Genomic DNA, 11,648 nt, shown 5'->3' with positions numbered 1-11,648 from the left:
CGGTCCCTATTCTTTAATCGTCCCCAGAGAGAGTGTGAGTCCCTGATGCAGTACTCTAATATTTTACAAGAGATGTTGAATGAGATGCAGCGACTAGACCCGGGGGCCATGGGGGCGTTCCGGGAGGTAGACCGCTTGCTCCGGGACCAATTCATCACCGGTTTAGCCCATAGACTTCTCCGGGACAAGCTGTTGGAAATGGCCCGGGTTGCACCAGAGTTATCTTTCTGGCAGATTTACCGAGCTGCAGTGGAAAGGGAAGAGAAATCAGCCTATGTTCCCGAGGGGTCAGTGAACAGTGCCCAGCTGGAGGAAGGTGTGTCATCAGGGTCGGGGGGAGAGGGGCTTGTAAGCGTGGTACAAGCTTTGCGTGCTGAGGTGAAGGAGTTGAAGCTGAAATTGTCTCAACTGACAGTTGATCCCGCCTCTACCACCTCACGGGAACCTCCTGCCCCACCCCCTGGAACGGTGACCCCGCAAATGGCCAGGTCGTCCTATCAGAATGAGTCAAGCCCTCGCCCACGAGGAACAATCACCTGCTGGAAGTGTGGCCGCCAGGGACACATCTCGCGTTACTGCCGGGCGCTTACAGCCCCAGAAACCCCGTCGCCGGCTTTAAACTTCCGGCCGCTGCCATGAGAGGGCAAGCAGCAGCGGCCCCACCCACACAAAGCCCTCGACGGAATGAACAAGATTTGTTTGCATGTAGTCCAGTGATAGAAGCAGAGTTTGAAGGGCGGAAGATGAGGTGCTTGGTTGACACGGGATCCGAATGTACTATAATGCCTCTAGAAGTATATGAGAGATACTTCAGTCGACTAGTGATTCCAGAGGATGGCCGAGTGATACGACTGACCGCCGCAAATAATGGTCAATTGTCAGTCAAAGGGATCGTGTGGATGCAACTAAAAATGTTTGGTCAAGAGCTGGGGCAGAAAGGGGTAGTACTGGTGGATCACCCCCCTAGAAGAGGGATGGAAGTGACGCTCGGAATGAACGTGCTGCGAGATTTGAATCACCAGATGTATGCCAGTGAAGGACCCCGATACTGGGCCCGTGCGACAAGACACCGACCCACACAGAGAATTCTACACCGTCTAGTGCTGAGTTGCGACTTGCTGAAAAGTGCGGTCCCAGGTGGCCGGGTGGGCCGGGTCCGAGTGACTTCGAGGGCCCCGATCCTGCTGGGACCCAGACAAGAGGAACTCTTAATGCTGCCTGTGGGAGCTGCACAGAGATTGAATGGGCTTGAAGTGCTACTTGAGCCCGCCCGAGAGGGTTCCTCATTTGCCAAGGTACATGTGGCCCGGTCTTTGGCGATTGTGAAGAATGGACGAGTGCCGGTCCGATGCATCAATGTTTTAGATGAAGCTGTTGCAATTCCCGCTGGGACCATACTGGCTGAACTGTTCGTGCCGGCAGAGAAGGTGCCGGAAAATGCAGGGTTCGAATTGCGACCAGACCAACAGTCATCCTGGACATTCGCGGTCGAGGTAGGCCAGACTGAACCTCCTACGGAGGAATGGAATGTTCATGTGATCATGGAGCAGATGGGAGTGGATCGGGAGAAGCTGACCCCCGTGCAGTTGGAGCAGTTGGAGAGAGTTTTGTGGGAACATCAAGAGACATTTTCCCGACATGGAGAGGACTTCGGGTGTACCCAGACGATTGAGCATGAGATTCCAACGGGGGATACTCCACCCATTAGAGAAAGATATCGTCAAATTCCTCCGGCGCTCTATCAAGAGGTGAAGAGCATGGTGGCCAGTATGCTGGACAACCAAGTGATCCGAGAGAGCCGGAGTCCCTGGGCGGCCCCTGTAGTCTTGGTCCGCAAGAAGGATGGGACACTCCGATTTTGTGTGGACTATCGGAAATTGAATGCCCACACCGTACGGGATGCATATCCTTTACCCCGTATTGAAGAATCCCTGTCGGCCCTGGGTCGGGCCAAGTATTTCTCAACGTTGGATTTGGCAAGCGGGTACTGGCAGGTCCCAATGGCTGAAAAAGATCGGGCCAAGACGGCGTTTGTCTTGCCAATGGGGCTCTTTGAGTTCAACCGGATGCCCTTTGGCCTCGCTACCGCCCCAGGAACCTTCCAACGCCTGATGGAACATTCCTTGGGCGATCTAAATTTTGAATCAGTCCTGATATATCTAGACGACATTGTGGTGTTCGGAACCTCATTTGAAGATCATCTGGAGAAGCTGCGTCAAGTTCTCCGGCGGCTCAAGAGCTACGGCCTGAAAATAAAGCCAAAAAAATGTCAACTGTTACGAAACCAGATTGAATATTTGGGGCATCTGGTGACCCCGGACGGGGTTCTACCTTTAGCCAGTAAGATTAAGGCGGTACAAGAGTGGCCACCTCCTTGTGACCTGCGAGAAGTGCGGGCCTTCCTGGGCCTAGCAGGATACTATCGGCGGTTTGTGCCTAAATTCTCACAAGTGGTGAGTCCCTTGAATGAACTTTTGAGAGGGACAGCGCTGGGTCCTCGAAATCGCCCCATTCCATGGGGGCCCCTACAGAAAAAGGCATTTGATGGAGTGAAAACCGTCCTAACGAGTGCCCCATTGCTGGCCTACGCCCAGTTTGACACCCCTTTTTTGTTGTATACCGATGGTAGTCTTCATGGGTTGGGGGCAGTACTAGCACAGGTGCAGGACGGCCGAGAACGAGTGATTTCTTATGGCAGCAGATCTTTAAGAGACTCCGAGCGAAATCCGGCTAACTACAGCTCATTCCGGCTGGAATTGCTGGCCCTGGTGTGGGCAATGACAGAACGCTTCGCCGAGTATCTAACAGGAGCTGAGGTGCTAGTCATGACAGATAACAACCCGCTAGCTCACTTAGAGAATGCAAAACTGGGGGCGTTGGAGCAGCGGTGGGTCGCCAGACTGGCCAAGTTCAATTACCGCATTAAATTTTGCTCTGGTCGAGAGAACTGCAATGCAGATGCATTGTCAAGGGTGCCCCTTGGGTCATCCGGGGAAGATGTTGACGAACAACTTGAGGATACTGAAACTCCAGCTTTGGGGCAGATACCTAGCTTCCAAAGTGTGGTACACTCAAGTGGGGTGGCCACCGGGATGCCCTGTGTCCTGGGTAAAACACCCTCAGATTGGACAAGAGTCCAGGATGAGTGTCCGGACATTGCACTTGTGCGCCGTTGGGTACAAAACAAGGCCTGGCCCAGTGCAGAGGACAAGGCTCAGTTGTCCATGGAAGGAATGAAACTCCTTCGACAATGGGATAAATTGTGTGTGGAGCAAGGTCTTTTGTATCGTAAGGTGTACCTGCCATCGGAGCTGCAGCATCGGTACCAACTGATAATTCCTGTGGGGATGGGGCCAGTGGTCGCTCGTGAGGCGCATGAGAAGGGGGCCCATTTTGGAAGTGAAAAGACACTTCAGTGGTTGCAGCGAGTCCTCTACTGCCCTGAGTTAGGAGGGATGGTGGCCGACGCGTGTCGGCAGTGCCGAATTTGTGGGCTCAATAAAAGCCCTGAGCAGCGGGCTCCCACACAGTCTATTAAGACTTCAGCTCCACTGGAGCTACTCATGATTGACTACGTGTTGATAGGGTACTCTACGTCAGGGTACTCCTATTGCCTGGTGATGACAGATCACTTTACCAAGTATGCTGTAGCGGTGCCGACAAGAGATCAGACGGCCAAGTCGGCGGCTGAGTCAGTGTGCCGACATTTCTTCCAAGTGTTCGGGTGTCCGCGGAGAATACATTCAGATCAAGGGGCCTGCTTTCAGGGGACGCTGATGAAAGAGTTGCACCAGCTCTATGGTATCGAGCAGTCGAGAACAACGCCTTACCACCCTCAGGGTAACGGGGCGTGTGAGCGTTTTAATCGGACCCTGTTGCAAATGTTGAGGTCCTTAGAGAGTCAGCAACAGACATGCTGGCCTGAGTATCTCCCCGAATTGATGTGGGCTTACAATAACAGGGTGCACAGTACTACTGGTTACTCACCACACATGTTGATGTTTGGTAGACCTGGCCGAGACATTGAGGATTTGAACATGCCAGATCCCTCCTCCGCCCCCCTTCGGACTGCATCTGAGTGGGTACGAGAGCATCGGCGGCGGTTGAGGGTGGTGCATCAGGTGGTGGGCAACCGCCTTCGACAGGTGGTCCATAAGGACACGCGACCTGTACAAACAGAGCTGTTCTCTCCGGGGGACAGAGTGTTGGTGAGGACAAAACGACGGTCAGGAAAGCTGAGTGACCGATGGGAGGCGATACCGTATCTGATAAAAAAACAGGTGAACCCTGAGATTCCAGTGTACGAGGTCGAACCGGTGGGGACAGGGGGGCCAACCCGTAATTTGCATCGTAACATGTTACAACGGTGCTGGTTTGAAGATTCGGCGCCTACCCCCCTAGAGCCAGAGGCCATGTTCCAAGGGGCGGAAGCTCTGAATGATCTTGAGTTTGATGGTGTGCTTACTCCTGCGCCTGCTTATTTGCCCACTGTGACCGATCTGGCCTCGGGTGATGAGAATGTTGGGGATATGGAGGATGTTGTTGAGGAGAGTGCATCAGGTCAACTGCTTGGTCCTGACGCTGTATCACAGGACATCGAGCCGCAGGAGGAGACAACTCCACTTACGCCCACTAACACGACCACGGAAGAGACTCTAGCTCCCTCTAAGGTCGCACCTGTTGATGTAGGACTCAGGAGAACTACACGATCTACGGCAGGAATACCGCCTCAGCGATATGCTCAAGATGAATTTGAGTGGGAAGGTATGTCGAGGACGCCAACCTCTAGTGGGGTGGCATGTAAGAGGGTGAACTGTAGTCCCACTGAGAGGGCACTAGGACCCTGTGCTTTTTGCCTGTTGCAGCAGAGGACAGACCTCCCAGAGACAATGTGTGCTGCGGGGTGGGGTCTAGTGTCTCGAGTGTAAAGTGAAACTAAGAAGTGAGAGCTGAGAGAGAAAAGGCGAGAAGAAAAGGAGAAGCTGCTGTGAGATCTTAAAAAGAGACTGTGTGGATTTACTGCAAGTGTTTTTGGAGGAAAAGAAGCTTTTGAGAGACTTTTTGTTGCTAACGTTCCCCTGGAGAAGAGCTAACCTTTTGTTTAACTCTGTGAGAGACTTGTGTTGCTAACGTTACCTGGAGAGGAGCTAACCCTTTATCTAAGAAAAGACGGAGACTTTGCTAAGAACCCAGTACGAATTTGGAAGTCTGTGGATTCCCTGTGCATTGAGTGGAGGAACAAGTCTGGACAGACTGCTGATACAGAGACGGACGGATTGTCGTGGAACCATTCCTAGGAGCTACAGAAGCAGAGACTACATCGTGAGACCACTAACTAAGTCCCCGGCGTTTGGGCTCGGCATCGGCCGACAAGACAAGAGGAGCTTGCTGTAACTTATTGGCGCTGAAGATATGAACTGGCTACAGCCTCTGCGGATTTCTGCCTGAGAGGAAATCCATCTCAGGATACGGTACCATAGTTATAGATACCCGGGTATCTCTGCTCAGAGTGTTAAATTGTTACTTTAGAGGTGTATCTTATATTAGAGTTGTGTAAGTTATACTCAATGTGCCATTCCAGGGGCTCCCTTAATAACACTACATTCAATTTACACTTGTTCCTGTTTTTAGTTGCCTGTTAGGTAAATTTCTTACTAGTCTGTTGTAGTACACAGTTCTCAGGAGACCTTTGAGTGGCACAGTGATTTCAGCTGCTGCTGAATTAGTGTATCTTTGGGGTGCATCTGCCTTAATATTCTCCATATTACCTTGATTAATTTGCCTTTGAGTAAATACCGTTGGAGATTTCTGCCTTGGTCTTGGTTTGTGACTCACTGGATCTTATTCGGACCTCTGGTCATTACAAGGTCCCCGCTGCGGATCGCCGGGCTGACCAGGCCCCGCAGGCAACTGTGGATCCCACCCGTGCTCAACGGAGAGGAGTGGTCTGCGAGGTAAGACCACAACCTTCACAGAAATAAACCTCGAAGACCTGAAAATTGTATATAGTTAACTGTTTCCTGCTGTTGCTGCTACTTTAAACCCAACCAGGGTTAACTCCTAGGGATCACTTTGTTTACCCGGGATCCCTAATGTTCTCTATTTCTTTTCTACCTTTGCACAAAGTTCATCATTGTTTCAAAGACTGCCGGATCAGGACGGTGAATGATTCAAAACTGTTTTTGTATTCTTAAAGGTGCTCCCTACTGGTTTTACAAGCGAAAGAAGACTTTGCGAAGATAATGCTTCCGGGGTTAGAGAGAGAGTCCTCCTGAGAACGGAAGAAAGATGGTCGGTACAATGACAGTAGGCCCAGCCAAGGAGCTAGGCGGTCCTGCATTGGGGAAGTTAGAACGGAAAGAAAAGTTGAGTTATATAGCATTTTATGGTAGGCCTTTAGTGGGTTCAGCGTATACGCCTTTAAAGGAAAGTTAACTTATTGTTCAGAGTTTGCACTTGGTAGAACACCCGGCTGGGTACTGAGAGTTATTTATAGTCAAAATGTTATTTAAAATTTTTTTACTTTTATTTGTTTTGTTTGTAACGTTCAAGTGTCCTTACCTCCCATAAAGGGAAGCATCTTTTCTATTTACTTGTTCTAAGCATTTCGAAAATTTTGTATGTCTTTTGCTGTATTATATTGTTGTTCTTCTTCCCAGTCCAGGAGTACTGGATTTAACCGGGGGGGAGTGCAGCGCCCCAGAGATCTGGTTGTTGCAGTATGACACTCTGCCACTAAGGGAAGTGATGGTACGTCTGATGGCACTGAAGGAATTCTCCTGACCAGGTATCACCAGAACACATTACATTTCACACTCCGGCCACTAGGGGGAGAAAAAGGCTTTATTTATTGGGCCACTCCTCACACTGGTAAAACTAGGGGCTGGGGAGGAAGTTAGTCAGAAGCTGACTGGTTGGATTCAGGCAACATCCCGTGGCAGGGGGTGTTGCGGGGAGAAGACACAGGGGGGTCCCTGTCAGGCGTGGGAATCTGGCAGGAGCGTAGCGAACAGAACAGAACGTTACGGAGCTGCGCCTGCACTTTCTTGCGGCGGTATCCTAAGAAAGAGATAAGAAAGGGAAGGATATTGTGGAACAGTGTAAACGCGATCAAGCAAAAAGGAATACCAGTAGGAGTCGTGCCGTGAGACCGAGGCAACATCCTACTGAGGCGTGTAGCCGGTGGCCGGAACACCGCGGGAGTAACTGACTTCAGGCCTTACTTCGAACTCCGCAGGACAGTTAATTATAGATTGGCTGTCTACCTTAAATTTCCTAAGAAGACATAGGGGGCAACTTTGGGAGAGGGGCGTCTCTAGGGTCCCGGAAGACCTCCAAGCCTTCCCGTCATACGGGTGCGTCCTAGCCAAAACATATCTGGGGGACGAGAAACTAGTAACATCTGGAACTAAAGAGAGAGAGAGCTGTAGAGAATGAACGAACAAGAACAGCAGTTGTGAGGACTATTCCAAATGCTCAGCAGGGTAGGACTACAACAGACAGGCGCTAGTGGTAGGCAACGATTTCCATCTGCAAGGGAAACTCTGGATGTGCCCATCAGACCGGCCTGTCTCTGATAGCCCTGTTAAACGTGCTCTGGATTGAGGATCCTGAAGTCTTCAGTAAAGAGGTAAAGAGACTGCAACCTTGTGTCCTCATTATTGCCTGCACCTCACACCATCGCTACATACTCCACTGGGAAGCCCTGGGGACATACTTCACCTGTGGGAAGGTATACCATCTAGCTGCCATTCCATCACCCCAGCGGACCCCATAGCAGCGTCGGTCACCCTGACCGAACACCACAGGTGGCGTCACGAACCCCTGACAGACTGTACCACCACCTTTATTGGACGCCCCTTAGCAGGGTCGCGGACCGGGTCTAGCCACCGTGACAACCTCAGAACCGAACCAGAGAGGCCCGGTACCGAAACGCGTGGCCCTGTGTCTGGGGGCGATCCAGAGAGACATGGGGGCAGTATAGAGAGACATGGGGAAGTATGGAGAGACATGAGGGCAGTATGGAGAGATGGGGCATTATGGAGAGACATGGGGCAGTAGGGAGAGACATGAGGCAGTATGGACAGACATGGGGGCAATATGGAAATACATGGGGGCAGTATAGAGAGACATAGGGCAGTATGGAGAGAAATGGGGGCACTATAGAGAGACGTGGCAGTATGGAGAGACATGGGGGCAGTATGGAGCGACAATTTGACAGTATGGAGATACATGGGACAGAATGAAGAGACATGGGGCAGTATGGAGAGACATGGTGGCAGTATAGAAAGACATGAGGCAGTATGGAAATACATGGGGCAGTATAGAGACATGGGGCAGTATGGAGAGACATGGGGCAGTATGGAGAGACAAGGGGCAGAATGGAGAGACATGGGAGCAGGAATGGAGAGACATGGGGCAGAATGGAGAGAAATGGGGGCAGTATAGAGAGACATGGGGCAGAATGGAGAGAAATGGGGGCAGTATAGAGAGACATAGGGCAGAATGGAGAGACATGGGGGCACTATGGAGAGACATGGGGCAGAATGGAGAGACATGGGGGCAGGAATGGAGAGACATGGGGGCAGAATAGAGAGACGGTCGCACCCTCTGTAATCGTACTGTATATATAGCACAGAGTTGTGCTAATTGTTAGGCAATCCTTACATCTATGCTGATAGAAGGATGCGCTGCTTCTAATGATCAATCCTGATAAAGAGATGCAGTCTGTATTTAATCTGAGCTCCCGATCCACAGGGCACTGGGTTCAGGCTGCCTTTCTGATGTTTCTGTTATCAGCTTTTTATGTTGTGAATCTGTGTATTTAGTGAGTACCACTGTTAGGACGCCCACGTTGCGGATTCAGTGTGGATTTTTCACACTGATTTCCGTGCGGAAGTAACGCAGAGTAATACATTACCAGTTAATTAAATCTCATATACACTTTGCAGAAAGTTCCCGCACATTAATTGTGGAGATTCTAAAATCTGGGCTTCACTTTTGCAATGATTAGGGTGAAATTCACAACAAAACCTGCATGTAACGGGAATGCTGCAAAAAACGCTACAGTTACAGAGCAAAAAAGCTGCATCAAAACCCACAAGCAGCAGTGATGATATTTAGGCTGCCGTCACACTAGCAGTATTTGGTCAGTATTTTACATCAGTATTTCGCAGCTAAAACCAGGAGTGGGTGATAAATGCAGAAGTGGTGCATATGTTTCTATTATACTATTATACTATTATACTTTTCCACTATTTGTTCCACTCCTGGTTTTGGCTTACAGATACTGATGTAAAATACTGACCAAATACTGCTAGTGTGACGGCAGCCTTAGCATTATGCATCCCTTACTGCCTTCCTATACAGCTCAGACACTGGCACCAGCCTGCAGATAATAATCATCCAGTGCCCACATCTTCATCTCTGTGTGCTTGTATTTCCATCACTGATGATAACACAAAGTCAGGACTCAGGCTGCAGCATCTCCTGCCAAGGACTGAGGGAGGAAGGAAGCTCAAGGAAACTTAGTAGCTGATGCATTGTACAGTGGAAGGACTGGGAAAGAAGCAAAGAAATAAGCTATGGCTGAATTAGAATGATCTTGGGGCAAATATAAGGAAATATTGGAGACATTGAGACCAAGATGCATCTGATGAGGTAGCAGAGTCAAGGAGCATGGTGAGTGGAATCTACAGATAGGAACTAACTATATGATATCATCATACATAGAAGATGGACATTGCACCAGATGGGACGGAGGCAGAGGACCAGCAGGGCAGAGAGGTGGAAAAATGGAATTATCAAGTGCACTAGAACTATAAGGAGAGTGGGAGTTATGTTACCAGCAGAAACATGGGGGAATGAGAGGAAAAGTGAATGAGTGAAGAGGGAAGCAGAGGAGGAGTGGTGCTGATGAGGTGTCAGCCATAGGGAGAAGAGTGAGGAGAAGGCAAGGAGCACACACTCCCTGACTCCCTGGAAGGATGCTCACAGAACTCAATCACACCAACTGTAGTAGCTGCTGTTCTTCTAGGAACCGGATCTTCACAGTCATCTTTATGGTTGCCCTTATACTAGCCATACTGCTGGGGAATTTAGTCATCTTGGCAGTGTTCCTGGCCACCAAGCACCTGCGGACTCCTCAGGGTTACTTGAAGACCTCCTTGGCTGTGGCTGACCTAGCTCTGGGCATCCTGGTGGTTCCTTTCTCTGTATATGGGGAAATGAAGATGCTTTCCATCAATGCTTCCATGGTAGAGGGAGGCTATGAGGTGCTGTTTGTGGGATCCTGGCACCCATGCTATCTCGTCGGTCCAGTCTTTGCTGGCTGCACCTTGGTGTCCATCAGCACCATCTTCCTTTTGACCATTGAGAGGAGCATTGCCATCCTGAAGCCCCTGCACAAGGAGGTAGTGATCACCAGGGGGAGGACATTGCTGCTGATCCTGATCTCCTGGACGGCCAGCTTCTTCCTTGCCTTGGTCCCCATCATCTCCAGCCATGGTGGGATAGTGATGGAGTATAATCCTTGCAGCAGAATGTGCAACTATGCCCCAGCTCCAGCATCTCCAGCTCATGTGTGGCAGATCCTTTTGCTATTCCCAGCCTTTGATTTCAGCCTGCTAGGGGCCACTCTGATAGTCAATGCTCTTTCTTTGACCACCATTCATCAATACAGTCGCAGGAGGAAACTCTTGTCTGGGACAGATCAGGAACCCCTTCGAGTCTCCTTCTCTGACATTAAGGCTGCCAAGACCATCGGGACTCTGACTATTGCCTTCACCGCTTCCTTTACCCCCATTGCAGTGTTTGTGGTGGGCAATGTGCTGGGGTATCAGTGGTGCACCTTCTCGTTTTTTGCCTTTTGGATTCTTGCGAGTAACAGCTGCTGCAATGTGATCATTTACAGTGTGTGTGACCAGCGTTTCCGCGAGGGGGCGCGCCAGATCTTCATGTCCTTCAGATGCTTGGGCTGCACGAGCTCTCTCACTTGACACTGCAGAAGTACCACAAGGACCAGAAAGTATTGCATAATAGGGAATGTATATGGACTCTTCCAGTTCAGAGGCTATTAACACTCCAGTCTGGTGTAAAGGGAGCTCATTGCCAGGCTAGATTTATTACTTTCCTGTGCCTGGAAATGATATCTGCCATGTATATCGGTGAACTGCACCTACTTATAAAAGAAGAAACAAAGACCAGTAACTGTGGATTTATAGATCTCCATTACAAGCCAGTGAAGCTAAGGGGCTGTGTACTGCGAGGACAGTGTATGAATGTATCCGGCAGAAGCCACAAATGACAATGTGTCAATATCTGGAACATTTGCTCAGTGTTTAGTAACCACTGTCAGTGTTACATATCCTCCATTATTCATAATAATACTATATCAGTGTCATAATGTTAGCAGATTATTATTTGTATTATTATTTTTCAATACTATTTACAATCCTTTATAAAAAAAAAAAAATAGTGTAACCGGGTTGTATTATAGCATGAGCAAAAGGGCAAAATGCTTTGGGTCATCCCATCCCTTATTAAAAACCTTCTCTCTAGCAGCTCATGGTGTTATTTGAACACTGTTTTTAAGGACTTTACTAATTGTACTAATAAGTGGGTACTTTGTGCTATAAGTACTTTATGTG

At 49.6% G+C, this 11,648-nt stretch overlaps 1 protein-coding gene across 1 annotated transcript; it reads left to right on the top strand.

Moving 5' to 3' along the window:
* Positions 1-9,986: 9,986 nt before the first annotated feature.
* LOC138643435 (beta-4C adrenergic receptor-like) lies at positions 9,987-10,997 on the top strand. The gene has a single exon (XM_069732347.1). The coding sequence runs from the start codon at positions 9,987-9,989 to the stop codon at positions 10,995-10,997; it is 1,011 nt and encodes a 336-aa protein (XP_069588448.1).
* Positions 10,998-11,648: the final 651 nt, after the last annotated feature.

This window comes from Ranitomeya imitator, chromosome 6 (assembly GCF_032444005.1).
Source record: "Ranitomeya imitator isolate aRanImi1 chromosome 6, aRanImi1.pri, whole genome shotgun sequence".
NCBI classification, from domain to species: domain Eukaryota; kingdom Metazoa; phylum Chordata; class Amphibia; order Anura; family Dendrobatidae; genus Ranitomeya; species Ranitomeya imitator.
Note: the sequence above shows the minus strand (reverse complement) of the source record. Positions and strands in the feature narration are given on the sequence as shown.